The sequence below is a fragment of the Onychostoma macrolepis genome, chromosome 08 (genome assembly GCF_012432095.1).
Source record: "Onychostoma macrolepis isolate SWU-2019 chromosome 08, ASM1243209v1, whole genome shotgun sequence".
In the NCBI taxonomy this organism is placed as follows: Eukaryota; Metazoa; Chordata; class Actinopteri; order Cypriniformes; family Cyprinidae; genus Onychostoma; species Onychostoma macrolepis.
The window spans coordinates 21,138,764-21,153,310 of record NC_081162.1 but is presented as its reverse complement, the minus strand read 5'-3'; the positions used below and the strand labels follow the sequence as shown (position 1 = coordinate 21,153,310).

General features: G+C 37.5%; 1 protein-coding gene across 3 annotated transcripts in view; it reads left to right on the top strand.

Moving 5' to 3' along the window:
• Positions 1-13,682, top strand: part of abl2 (c-abl oncogene 2, non-receptor tyrosine kinase) — a 36,552-nt gene extending 22,870 nt beyond the window's left edge. For all 3 annotated transcript variants that reach the window (XM_058784571.1, XM_058784573.1, XM_058784572.1), the window contains exons 3-11: positions 726-1,021; positions 1,117-1,389; positions 1,603-1,687; positions 1,951-2,128; positions 2,247-2,431; positions 2,535-2,687; positions 3,221-3,310; positions 3,605-3,766; positions 8,942-13,682. In XM_058784571.1, coding sequence (XP_058640554.1) covers positions 726-1,021; positions 1,117-1,389; positions 1,603-1,687; positions 1,951-2,128; positions 2,247-2,431; positions 2,535-2,687; positions 3,221-3,310; positions 3,605-3,766; positions 8,942-10,653 — 3,134 coding nt within the window. In that variant the 3' untranslated portion in view covers positions 10,654-13,682. The remainder of the gene's footprint in view (positions 1-725; positions 1,022-1,116; positions 1,390-1,602; positions 1,688-1,950; positions 2,129-2,246; positions 2,432-2,534; positions 2,688-3,220; positions 3,311-3,604; positions 3,767-8,941) is intronic.
• Positions 13,683-14,547: the final 865 nt, after the last annotated feature.

Genomic DNA, 14,547 nt, shown 5'->3' with positions numbered 1-14,547 from the left:
CTGAAAAATGCACCATTTTCCACAAAAATATAAAAATTCAGCTTTGCATCACAGAAATGAATTACATTTTTATTTTCATTTCTGAATTTACATTTTTTATCAAATAAATGCAACCTTGGTGAGCTTAAGAGACTTCTTTCAAAAACATTAAAAAAATCTTACAAACCACAACTTTTGAATAGTAGCGTATATGGCGTCTTAAAAATGTGATGTTCATGGAGCGTGATGCAGCTGCCAGAGATGTCTGTCTGACACACGTATTTGCAGAAATTAAAAAACAGCACATTACATCGAATACTCGGTTTTTGATATATTTGAATGCCATGATTGTCACTTTTCTTTTTCCACTCTCAGGTGCTTTCAGTATTTGTTCAGATCCCAGAACTCTTATATAAGACTAGCTGCTTCTTTTCAGTCTGAGCTTCAAGTTCAAACTGATCTTATTTCTGAGTAAATACTGTAGTTACGGACATAAACATACACTTTGCCTTTGTGAAAGACCTGATATGCTTTTATAGCTGAACGATGGACTTGTTGTGGCTTGCATTTCTAATCTCTCATTCCATTCCATTCCATTCAAGGGAGATGCAATGGTATGAATAACAAGGGATTGCATTGCTGAATCATTAGGAAAACATTATGCACAAAAATATGAAAAAAAAAAAAAAAAAGACTATCAAGTGATTGCTGTGTACAATGTACCGTTTTTTTTTTTTGCATTTCAGGAGAGAAGCTGCGAGTGTTGGGGTACAACCAGAATGGCGAGTGGAGTGAAGTCCGTTCGAAGAATGGCCAGGGTTGGGTACCCAGTAACTACATCACCCCTGTGAACAGTCTGGAAAAGCACAGCTGGTATCATGGGCCCGTGTCCCGCAGCGCCGCTGAGTACCTGCTCAGCAGCCTGATCAACGGCAGCTTCCTAGTGAGGGAGAGTGAGAGCAGCCCTGGCCAGCTGTCTATCTCGCTTCGCTATGAGGGACGGGTCTATCATTACCGGATCAACACCGCCTCTGACGGAAAGGTTGGGCTGAAGACAACGGCTGATTTCACTTTACTTTGAAAGTAAAGCTCCCTTTCCTTTGATTTTAAAATTGGTCTCTTTCTCTTCTGCCTCAGGTCTACGTAACAGCTGAAAGTCGTTTCAGCACATTAGCTGAGCTGGTTCATCATCATTCCACAGTGGCGGATGGTCTGGTAACCACATTACACTATCCCGCTCCAAAATGCAACAAGCCAACCGTTTACGGCGTCTCCCCCATCCACGACAAGTGGGAGATGGAGCGCACCGACATCACCATGAAGCACAAGTTAGGCGGAGGCCAGTACGGAGAGGTGTACGTCGGAGTTTGGAAAAAGTACAACCTCACTGTAGCTGTAAAAACACTAAAGGTTCGTGTTTTTGTGCATATGCTCCTATTTCAATATTTCCCCCCTATTTCATTGGTTTTTGTCGCACTGAGCTGTTTATGTGGCATTGTGTGCCACCAAGTGGCTGGTCATTATATTGCACCCATGGATTTCTGTTTTTGTAGTTGTTTTGCTAGTTATGTATTTATATTCCATATTCCGTCCACATTTATGCTGTATTGCTTTATTTCAAAGGAGGACACCATGGAGGTTGAGGAGTTTCTGAAGGAAGCTGCAGTCATGAAGGAGGTCAAACATCCCAATTTGGTACAATTACTGGGTGAGTTCAACTAGTTGACGCTAGTTAACACAAATTGCCTGAACAACTAGTCAAAACGCCAGATTTTCAAGCTATATATGCTTTAACTGGGTTCCGTTCAATTAAAACAAAAAATCTCAAGTAACTTGTCGACTACATTAATCAACCATTAGAGTTTGCGCAGTCATTAGAAAGTATGCACTACTCTCATGATTCCACCATAGAAATCCAGTGTTTTGTTCACATAATAAAGAACAGTTATTTGTTTTGATGCCACTTTCTAGGTGTGTGTACATTGGAGCCTCCATTCTACATAGTGACTGAGTACATGCCACATGGGAACCTGCTGGACTACCTGCGTGAGTGTGACAGGGAGCAGGTGAACGCTGTGGTGCTGCTCTACATGGCCACTCAGATCTCCTCTGCCATGGAGTATCTGGAGAAGAAAAACTTCATCCACAGGTGAGCATAGCTCTTCAAGCGTCAGTGGACTTCAGGAGTTCTCATGGCCATGGGTTACATAATTTTCTCTTGTATCCCATTGAGATATCTTACTCCAGCTTCTCGATTTCTTTCTCAGGGACTTGGCAGCTCGTAATTGTCTGGTTGGAGAGAATCACGTGGTCAAGGTAGCTGATTTCGGACTGAGCCGTCTGATGACAGGCGACACCTACACCGCTCATGCTGGGGCTAAATTCCCCATCAAATGGACAGCACCAGAGAGTCTGGCCTATAACACCTTCTCCATCAAATCAGATGTTTGGGGTCAGTGATTCAATTTTTTCATAAGGATTGTTTTGGAAGTTCTGATACTCTATAAAGAGTTATATATAAATAAGTAACTCACTTATTTTTCCCAATTTTCCAGCATTTGGAGTGTTGCTTTGGGAGATTGCCACATATGGCATGTCTCCATACCCAGGAATCGACCTGTCTCAGGTGTATGATCTGCTGGAGAAGGGCTACCGCATGGAGCAGCCTGAGGGATGTCCTCCTAAAGTCTACGAGCTTATGAGAGCCTGTGAGTATCAACAGTGACTTTGATTACACTTTATAGCTTTTACATAACACAAAAATTATAATCTCTTTAGTGTATATTCAAATAATGTCAAGTATCATTCATATATGTTCGTACATATTCTATAAGCATTGTGTAATATTGTGAATTATTACTATTTCTATTTTAATATATTTAAAATGTAATTTATTCCTCTGATGGCAAAGCTGAATTGTCAACAGCCAGTCTTTACTCTAGTCTTTAGTGTCATATAATCCTTCAGAAATCATTCTAATATGCTGCTTAATATTTTGTGGAAACCATGACACAATTTTTCAGGAGTCTTTGATAAATAGACATTTGAAAAGAACAGCATTAGTTTGAAATCGAAATCTATTGTAACATTAATTTTGCGAATTTTACTGTCACTTCTGAGCAATTCAGCATATCATTGCTTCTGTTAAAAAAAAAAAAAATCTGACAAAACAATAAAATTTTGAACCGTAGTGTGGGTTTTGGTCATTAAGAAAAGCCATATTTTGTTTGTGTGTTGGTAGGTTGGCAGTGGAGTCCACTGGATAGACCCTCATTTGCTGAGATTCACCAGGCCTTTGAGACCATGTTCCATGACTCAAGCATCTCAGAAGGTATTACTGCATCATCTGTTTCGAGTGACAAAAGAAGCTATAAACCAAGCTGACTTTTTATGCTTTTTAAAACTTGTACAATAAATAGTCTTAAACAGGCTTAAAAGGAAGCAATGAATAAATAACATATTGTTACTTTTTTAGTGAATTTAATACATAAATGCATTTATGGTAATTTACTATTGAAAATTGACTGAAATAAAGTTGAAGTTAATATTTAATGACATTGTGACCCACAGTACTTAGATGTAAAACATAGTGTTAACATGCGCCTTCTTTCTGCTTACTCTCCAGAGGTAGCCGAAGAGCTGTGTAAAACTGCATCTGGTGGGCAAGGTGGGCTCGCACACACCTTTGGCCACGATATGCCACTCTTGCCCTCAAAGTCTCGTGGGCAGAAGAAACACTCTGAGAACAAAGAGAATATGGAGGAGGCAGGACCCCACGGCCCTGCAGGTATACAGGCTCAACTCCGGCTCAGTCGGCTCAGACAGAAGCTCAAGAGAATGGGAGTGGTGTTCATTATCGATTAACAGAGCTACATAGTATATATATATATATATATATATATATATATATATATATATATATATATATATATATATATATATATATATATATATATATATATATATATATATATATATATATATATATATATATATATATATATATGTGTGTATGTATGTGTATATATATATATCTGTATGTGTGTGTGTGTATATATATATATATATATATATATGTATGTATGTATGTATGTATGTATGCATGTGTGTATATATATATTAGGGCTGTGTATCACCAGCAAAGTCTGTCGATACATATCACGATACAGGACTGCACTGAATTTCACCTCAGCAGAATTTAGTAAAACAGCTGTTTATTAAACACTGCATACTATAGGGCCATTTCTAACTATAGGCAGAGCTGGCAGTTGACCTCTGCATTACGAAGGGCCTCCATAACTGTACCACAGTACAATATAGATAATGGCATATGTTTCATGTTTACATTGGGCACTCCCCACCAGGTACAAAATTCTTATTGTTTGCATCTTGTTTTTATGCCCATAAATAATAATGTACTGGTTCTAATAAATTTATATTGTAATGTACTCATTCTAATATATTTAAAAAAAAATCATTTTTACATTGCTGGTAGGTTATCATTGCACAAATGATGCACACTCTCTACGTTTAAAAAATAAAAATTAGAAGAGTTCTAAAGTAAAATAATGCGCTGTCTTCACTGTATCTAACGCTCTGTCACTCACACAGATCACGTTGCGGCCGCACACAGACATTCAGGAACAAACTTTTTAGCGCTGACCCGCAATTTTATCAACTAAATAGCTTAATCGCTCAAGAGCTACATTATCTTTCTCAACAAGGAGCTAATAACATCATATTGTTTCAAAAAGAAATGAAAGCCACAGCTTCACTGTTAGAGATACGCGGCAAAACAGTGGTAATTCATACATGTATACACAGCGCCTCTCTCTCTCTCTCTCTCATAAATGAACACTTGATAAATTACACTTTTCTGATAATAGAGTATTGAAGTGGAGATCGCTAAACTGCAAGCTAACCGTTGTTTTCAGAAAGCAAGCTCCTTTATCCACAGTGGAGAGAGCACATTCTTTGTCAACCTGGCACATGGTTGCCAGGTTGACAAAGAAAAGTGTCACATTTAGCAGATATTTTCGTATTGCGCAAGTGTGAGGCTCTGTTTCGAGGATTACATCTCTTTATATCAGGCAGCCCAGTTGTGTTCCTCTGCAGCCAGATAAAACCTTGTTGTAACCTATATGTTATGCTCTATTCATAATTTTTTTTAGAAACCTTGCACTTTTCTACTCAATTTTAAATGGTGTACTTGTATTCAAATTAAGGGCGGCCCACTGCTGCAAACATGCCACAATATCGATACAGGGCCAGCTGTATCAATACTCGTATCGTCAAATCTCTGTGACGATACATCGTATCGAACACAGCACTAATATATATATATGTATATGTATATGTGTATGTATGTGTATATATATATTAGGTGTGTCAACGTTAACGCATGCGATTAATATTAAATATTTAATAAATATTTTTTAACGCAAATTAATCGTTTGATAAGGTTTGACCCCAACTTCTTCCCATCATCGCAGCGCGGAAGGTTATCTATCATTGTGTGATGAGGGTACAGTGAACCAGTGCTGCTAGGGCAGCGGCACAATTGGGCTACTTTGAAAATACAGTCGCGGGAAAAATTACAGAGCCGTGGGTTGCGGTTTTTTGGGATACTTTTATAATGTGTATATAGACAAATAAAAATTAAAATAGATCCTTTTACTAATGTGTATTATACTTGGAATGTAACGTTATCCCTGGCAACTTAAGAACGGAGTTGAACATCACAAAAACATCACAAACAATGTGAGTTTCAGCCAGAGCATACATGCTAAGGCTTTTACACAGCAGAAATAAACATGACAACAGCCACTATAGATTATATAAGATAATAAACACATGATTACGATAGGATATGGTTTGTATGTGATTTTCTTGAGTTCTGAGTAAAAGTGTACTATTAATCTCATAAATTGTCTTATATAGCATGATGCTAATATTAGCTCTAATGCACCTGCAGAACAGGTCCAATTCTTCTTCATAATGCATTTTGTCATAATACTTCACGTAAGGTCGCAAGAAAATGTTTTTTTGTATTTATTTAGAAATACTTTTGATAATAGTTGTTTAAATGTATACTAGGATTGAAGCGATGTGGCTTGGTAATCGTTTTATTGCCAGTATAATGGCTGAATAAAAACAAAAGAATAATAAGGATTATGTCTCATACCTGGCGGAAGTGTGAAAGGTTCTGTTTCCTTAAACTATAATTTGTCATGCATTTCTTTATTTCAACACATTTACAGGTTAATCCTAGTATTTAAAATTTGTGATTAATCATGATTAATCACAGTCCATGACTGTGATTAACTTGATTACATGTTTTAATCGATTGACAGCACTTATACATATACATATCCCTTTCTTTTGTTCTCATGTGTGTGTAATGTTTAAAATGTATTGTGATCAGAAAACTGACATGTTCATGAATGCTCATAACAGATATTCCCTCCCATGTTTTAATCACCTTTTTGCTTTTTGTAAATACATCTGATTTAATTCTATTTCTCCCATTTGCTGCATGTCACTAAACCCAAGTATGCACACAAGCACTTCACACAACCTGCATGTGTATCTACAGGTGCTGGTCATATAATTAGAATATCATCAAAAAATTGATTTATTTCACTAATTCCATTCAAAAAGTGAAACTTGTATATTATATTCATTCATTACACACAGACTGATATATTTAAAATGTTTATTTCTTTTAATTTTGATTAGAGCTTACAGCTCATGAAAGTCAAAAATCAGTATCTCAAAATATTAGAATATTTACATTTGAGTTTGAATAAATGACCATCCCTACAGTATAAATTCTGGGTATCTCTTGTTCTTTGAAACCACAATAATGAGGAAGACTGCTGACTTGGCAATGATCCAGAAGACGAACATTGACACCCTCCACAAAGAGGGTAAGTCACAGAAGGTCATTACTGAAAGGTGTGGCTGTTTACAGAGTGCTGTATCAAAGCATATTAAATGCAAAGTTGACTGGAAGGAAGAATTTGGGTAGGAAAAGGTGCACAAGCAACAGGGATGACCACAAGATTGAGAATACAGTCAAGCAAAGCAGATTCAAACACATGTGAGAGCTTCACAAGGAGAGAACTGAAGCTGGAAAAGGGCTACCAAGCCACTTCTGAACCAGAGACAACGTCAGAAGCATCTTAACTGGGTTGTGGAGAAAAAGAACTGGACTGTTGCTCAGTGGTCCAAAGTCCTCTTTTCAGGTGAAAGTAAATTTTACATTTCATTTGGAAATCAAGGTCCCAGAGTCTGAAGGAAGAGTGGAGAGGCACAGAATCCATGTTGCTTGAAGTCCAGTGTGAAGTTTCCACAGTCAGTGATGATTTGGGCTGCCATGTCATCTGTTGGTGTTGGTCCACTGTGTTTTCTGAAGTCCACAGTCAACACAGCCATCTACCAGGAAATTTGAGAGCACTTCATGCTTCCTTCTGTTGACAAGCTTTATGGAGATGCTGATTTCATTTTCCAGCAGGACTTGGCACCCGCCCACACTGCCAAAAGTACCAAAAGCTGGATCAATGACCATAGTGTTACTGTGCTTGATTGGCCAGCAAACTCACCTGACCTGAACCCCAGAGAGAATCTATGAGGTATTGTCAAGAGGAAGATGAGAGACACCAGACCCAACAATGCAGATGAGCTGAAGGCCACTATCAGAGCAACCTGGGCTCTCATAACACCTGAGCAGTGCCACAGACTGATCGACTCCATGCCACACCGCATTGCTACAGTAATTCAGGCAAAAGGAGCCCCAACTAAGTATTGAGTGCTGTACATGCTCATACTTTTCATTTTCATACTTTTCAGTTGGCCAAGATTTCTAAAAATCCTTTCTTTGTATTGGTCTTAAGTAATATTCTAATATTTTGAGATACTGATTTTTGACTTTCATGAGCTGTAAGCTCTAATCATCAAAATTAAAAGAAATAAACATTTGAAATATATCAGTCTGTGTGTAATGAATGAATATAATATACAAGTTTCACTTTTTGAATGGAATTAGTGAAATAAATCAACTTTTTGATGATATTCTAATTATATGACCAGCACCTGTATATTTTGATTAAAATTTGTTTAAGCATTTTCTTGTATTGTGCAATATTGTTTTTCTACTTAAACTATCTATATGGTATTTATTGAAATTACATAAAGTTTATATAAAATAAACTTTTAGGGTGGAAATATTTATATTTTATTTTTTGGTTGAGATACATCTTTTTGTCATGTTAGGGACCTGTCAAGCATACAAAGTTTATTTTTTCAACATTTATTCATTTATTGTTTTGTATTCCTGTATATTTATTTATTGTCCTGCCTTTGATTGTCCTAACAATCTTACTTTTCCCCACATATCAAGTGATACTCTCTAATGCAAATATCTAGACATCCTGTTTGCCACAGGACCTGTAAAAAAATTAAAATAAATCTTTGCCCACTCATAAAAAAATTGCCCCATGAATTAAAGAGCCCTGACCTAGTGTCATGTCCTTTCATGTTTAAATTATGACAGCAAGCAGTAGCAGTAGTTCATAGAGACACTACACAGTTTCTTGTATAAAAGCATATACCATGCTATTTCTTATAAATTACAGTCAGGGTTAGCAGCAGTGTTATCAAATACTACCCTACAGCCTTCATTTACACCAGGCTTCACCATGCTTCTTACTTCTATGTACTTAATTTGGAAGACCTTTGCTTGAGACACCACTGTTGGTAACAATGCAATAAATTAAATATTCATTTTATAGCCAAGCAATCACAGTCCCACACAATATGCTATTTTTGCACTGAATAATGATGTAAGCAAGTGTTCCAACTATTTAAATATGAGAGCACTGAAGCGTTAGTTTGCATGTCCACTGCTTCCACTTATTTTACTGTTCTTTGACTTTTGGTTCTTTTGTCCTATTGTGTTCAGGTCTTGCAGCATCCCTTTTTGTGGGTGATGGACGCTCCAGCAGCTCTCCTGCCCTACCACGTAAACAGAGGGATAAGTCTCCCTCTAGCCTGCTGGAGGACTCCCAGGACACTACCTTCACCCGTGACCGCAAGGCTGGCTTCTTCAGTTCTTTCATGAAGAAGAAGTCCATGTCTTCCTCTTCTAATTCATCCTCACCTCAGCAGCAACAGAATCTCCCTATGCCTCCCAAGAGGAGCAGCTCTTTCCGGGAGATGGAGACCCAGCCCCATAAAAAGTATGAGCCCACGGCTGGGTTTGCAGGCCCTCCTCCTCCTTTGCCCCAAACTGATGGGTTGAATTTTTCTCCATCTCATGGAGAGGGGAACCACGTGCAGTCCCGCTGTTGTGGGGCCACGTTTGGACAGAAACCCTCAAGTTCAAACTCTGGAGCAACTTCTGGTCAAGTTGGGAGCAGCAGTAGTTGGGGAAGCCTTGCAGGCTTCTTTACCCCTCGCCTTATCAAAAAGACCCTGGGATTGCGGACTGGTAAGCCTTCTGGTATAGACGAAGGAAGTGGAACCAAGCCATTCCCTCGTTCCAATTCAACTTCCTCAATGTCTGCCGGTTTGCCGGACTTAGAGCGCATGGCGTTGACATTACCAAGAAACCGAAGCAAACCCCCATTAGAGCGTACAGCTTCCACCACCTCACAGCCAGAGAATGGGGCAGCACGTCCTTCAGATGCAATCCTGAGGAAGCTTGACGAAGGTACGGCTCAGATACGAGATCGTCCCAAAGCCAAACTCTTGCCACGAGGGGTCGCAGGTGGAGTTAGGGCACCAGGTGTAGGGGGAGAGGCAGATTCAGACTCCAACACACGAGGAAAAGATGGGCAAGATGACAGGCAATGCTGGTCGTCTCCATCGAAAACCTCCACCCTTGGTTCGGTCAATCTGCACAACCACAAAGTTCCAGTGCTGATCTCCCCAACTCTAAAGCACAGCTCGGCTGATGTACACCTAGTCGGTGTGGACTCTCAGGGCAACCGCTTTAAACTGCTGTCCGACAGTGGCGATCGTGACCGACCGCGACTGGTGAAGCCCAAATGTGCACCTCCTCCACCGCCCATGCTCCGCTCCCTCCAACACGCCTACAGTGCCGATGCAGCTGACGAAGCGGTCAGTGGAAACATAGAGATCAATGGAGATGGCATCAAAAGGTCAGGAAGAGAAGCCAGAGGAGCACGTCCATCAATACCACCACCACAAGTGCCTCCAGCCCCCATAGTCCCCTCTAGTAACAACACCACCCAAACTAAGATGGCCAATGGTGCTTCTAGTGGTGGACCTGGCCCTACTTCCACCAAACCCACCCTTAGACGGACTCGGCAGCAGACAGAACGGATCCCACTGGAGAAAATCAGCAAGGAGGCTCTTTTGGAATGTGCCGAATGCTTGAGTAGTGCTCTTCAAGGCAACGCCGAGCTTTCCTCCAGCAGCCAGGTCCTGGATGTGGGCCACCAACTTTTGGACTACTGCTCGGGGTATGTTGATTGCATCCCCCAGACACGTAATAAATTTGCCTTTCGTGAGGCAGTGGGGAAACTGGAGTTGAGTCTACAGGATCTGCGCGCTTCCTCTACAGGTGGGGGAGCGGGACCTGGGACCAGCCCGGCTCTTGACAACTTGCACACGTGCATTAAAGAGATCAGTGACGTTGTGCAAAGGTAGCCACTGTGTCCACCTCCAAAACTCCTCCTCCTGTACCCCTTGAGATTTTTTGCATCAGAATCAATTTTATTTTATTTAAGTGTTGGGGGACAGAGAGTATTCTCTAAGAAGTACCTCAGAAAATTACTACAAACACTCTCTCTAACTTTTTATTGTTTACAGGTGACTTTCTCCTTGAAATTGCCAGTTGGGAACAGAGTTCTTTGTATATAAGCTTTTTGTCACTACCAAAATACACAGTTTTGTTTTTGACAAATTAATACTTAAAGTTTTATCTTGGTATGACAGAATCCGTTTTCACAAATAGACAGGGGTTGCACAGGTTAATGTGAGCCGACTACAAATGAACTGGTCCACTTATCATGCATTTTGTTTTTAGTTACAGATTTCCATTCGCTTTTTCGATATTTCATTTGCATTGTTTCCATAGTAACTGGATATTGCATCAGAATGTCAATGCAAACATAAAAATGCCCAACATTTATGGCATAAATTGAGCGTAAACAATATTGCTTGTTCAGAAGCTGCAGTAGTAATGATTGTGGATTGCAAACATAGCTCTTTGTTCAGTCTCATATTACACACTAAAACTATTTCTGTCTACGTCCCATACTGTCATTTTTTTTTTTTTTTTTTTGACCACATTTGTTAAACAATACAGCATTTGATGACCATTCATAATTAGGTATATCTTTCTGTAATTAGTCTTCATTTTGACATGGTCCATGCATTATTGTTGCTAGCAGTGATTTGTTGTGGCATAGTTGAAATGGTGTTGGGTCTGTCACCACATGGATCATATTTGGCCTTTTATATCCGTGGCCTTTAGGTAATGCCCCCATCAGCCAGATGGCACAAATCTACAGTCTGACTCTAGAGTTCTCAACACTTAAGAATTCTAAACATGTTTCTAGATTTTATTGATTTGCTATGGGGGAATTATGTGATGTGTGGAGAGTCTGAATTTATTTTTTGACCATCATGGTGCCAACACAGAAGCAGCAACACTAGAGATACAAGTATTGCCAAGTCTTTTAACACAAAATGCATTTTCCTTAGCACATTGATTTGTAACTTTATTTTGATTTCACTTTAGAATGTCGCCATTTGTAAACTTGAATTTTAAATTATTTTTGATTAAAAGCACAGGCATTTTTATGATATTGTAGAAATTGCATATTATTTTATACTCACAAACAGGCATGGAAGGTCATGCTCACTTGTGTCCTTGTGGTGAGAATTTGGTGTGAGGGTCTCCATCTGTGCATCTACATTATGAATGTATTCATTTGTTGAAAGCAGGAATGTTGTTTTTTTTTTTTTTTTGCGTGCGTGCGTGTATATGTTTTCCATAGTCTCACACAGTTTAAACTTTATTAAAAAGAAACATTATTAAAAGAAACATTTTCTTCAGAACACAAACAGTTACAAATGTTTTCTGAGTCTGTATTCATAAAATGATAGATTTCTATTAGAATTTGCATAAATGAGATTTTTGTGGGTACCCTGCAATGTCATAATTAAAATGTAATGAAGATGATTTGTACCGATTACACTGGAGCACATTTTTAAAGCATAAATGTTAATTGCCTTGCCTTAATTCACTATTCTTGGGTATGTAGTATGGAAATATTGGAAGGAGACATTGTTTTTGCCATGCATCTCCATGACATTTCAATTCCACTGCAACAGAAAATCATACATGTTGTTTGTTCAAAACCATTTTTGTACTCTAAATCATAGCATAATTTGCCTACACTAACTTAGCTTGTTTTGCCATTTTTCTTTTTTTTTTTCTGCCATGGGCAGTGTTTTCTGATATTACATGGTGCCTTTTGTGAGAGATTTAATGTTTTGTGCACTGCAAGGTCATGTTAAAGATCTGTTTATGTAAATATGTTTTGCGCTAAAATATTCATTATCAATTTTAAGGTGGCAAATGGGATTTTTCAAGCCTTTATTATCATTCAAGCTGCCCTGTTCAGACATCTGGGTATGTGAGGTGTCCAACTTGAATAGGAAAAAGTGCAATGATCTGTCCTTTACTTAGAAAAAGACATTGCTTGAAGTCTGGTCTCCTTTTACTGAAAGAGCTCATGAATTTGTTTTGCTTTGTCAGGAATACCTCTCTTGTAATCACGTTAACAGAGAAAAAATATTTTTCATGTGTGATTTAGCAGTTTGTTCTTTCAAACACATGCAGGTCATCTATTCCATTTATTGTTATGTCTAAAAATGTTTAATTACCAAACAACTGAGGGGGGAAAGAGTTAGTGACTGTTTTGTATGTCAGTTTTACATGATTGTCAGGGAGTGTTTTGCCTTTTAAACCTTTTAGTAAACAGTCAAGTTTTTTTCTTTTCTTTTTTTCTTTTATTGCCACTTATCACCGCAATTTTTTCTCTTTTTGGTAAAATCAGTCCATTTTATTTTAGTAAACCTCCTCTGAAAGTTTGTGCATTAAATAATATTTTATTGTATCATATGTAGAGGAACAATTCGGAGAGAACAATCATGTCCTATAGTTTATGCTTTATGAGCCACTCAAGGCCTCTGAGATGCAAAGTCGTACTGTTTGTCTCAATAGATTTCAGTCCTTTTACGGTTTCAATTACCCAAGTTTTTTTTCCTTTTACATTTTTGTTTGTCTCTTTTATTTATTTTTGGTTTATTTATTGATCTACTTTTTATGTTGAATCCTGGAACTCACTCTTTTTTTTTTTTTTTTTTGGAGACTGTCTTTTTGTAAGGTCAGATTTTAAGTGCTGAAGAAATTTATATACCAAAGGCCACCTCTCTAGTCCTTCAAGTGCAATGAAAATAAAACACTCTTAATTTTGAATATGTGAATTTAACAGGGATTAAAAAGGCAGAGGTTGACAGATTAACAGTATTTTTTTCTGTTTTGTAAAAAGTATATTTTGTGTGATTGTAATTTAAAGCTCACTTTTAATATTATATTACTGTGAAGTCCTTCCTCAGTGTTACACTTGATGTAAATAATGAATAAAGAAACTGTTGAAACATTGGTTTGAGAGTTTATTTTCTAGTTTTATTATTATTATTTAATCTTTTAATTATTTTTATTACTAAAGCATGCTGTGGTGTGACACGCTACTTTAAGTAATGAATGTTAACTGAAATATTTGCCAAACCTATATTTCTCATTTTCATTTAGTTTAACTTGAATTGAAATAATTCAAACTAAAACTGAAATAAAAAATTAACTAAATCTGTGTAGACAATATATTTAAAAACACAAGAACTAAAAATGATAAAAACATATCAAAATTACTAAAACTTACAAATGTAAAAAATATGCATATAAAAACAATATATAGTATACTACAGTATATATCAGTATATCAATGATACTAAAATATATATATTTTTTAAATCTAGTGTAATCACATGCAGATCGTATGGCCACATATTAAGAGATTGTGACCTAAATTGTGAAGGAAAAAAGTTCATGTTTGATATATAATAATTAGGGGTGTAACTGTTTGCAAAATTCACGGTTCATTTCAATACGCTTTCGATACAGCAAAAAGAAAGAAATTCCAGAGAAAATTAATTGATTTTTACAAATTCTTTATTTATTAAAACAATTTTTTTTACTTTGAACAGTTATGGAGCTATACTTGACCCATCTTCTGGGGTGTCTTCTTAGCAGCATATAAAACAAAAACAGCTCCGGTCTGAAGTATTCCAGCTGATGTAGCCTATATTGTCATGTAGCAAATTAATGTTTTCCAATAAGTTTACATTTTTGTACCTTTTATGGGCATTTTTTACCTTTATAAAGCCATTTGTTTTCTAAAAGTATACATCACATTTTGAGTCCATTTTTTACATTTAATCATTCAATAAGACATTTGGGCTGTTACCAAG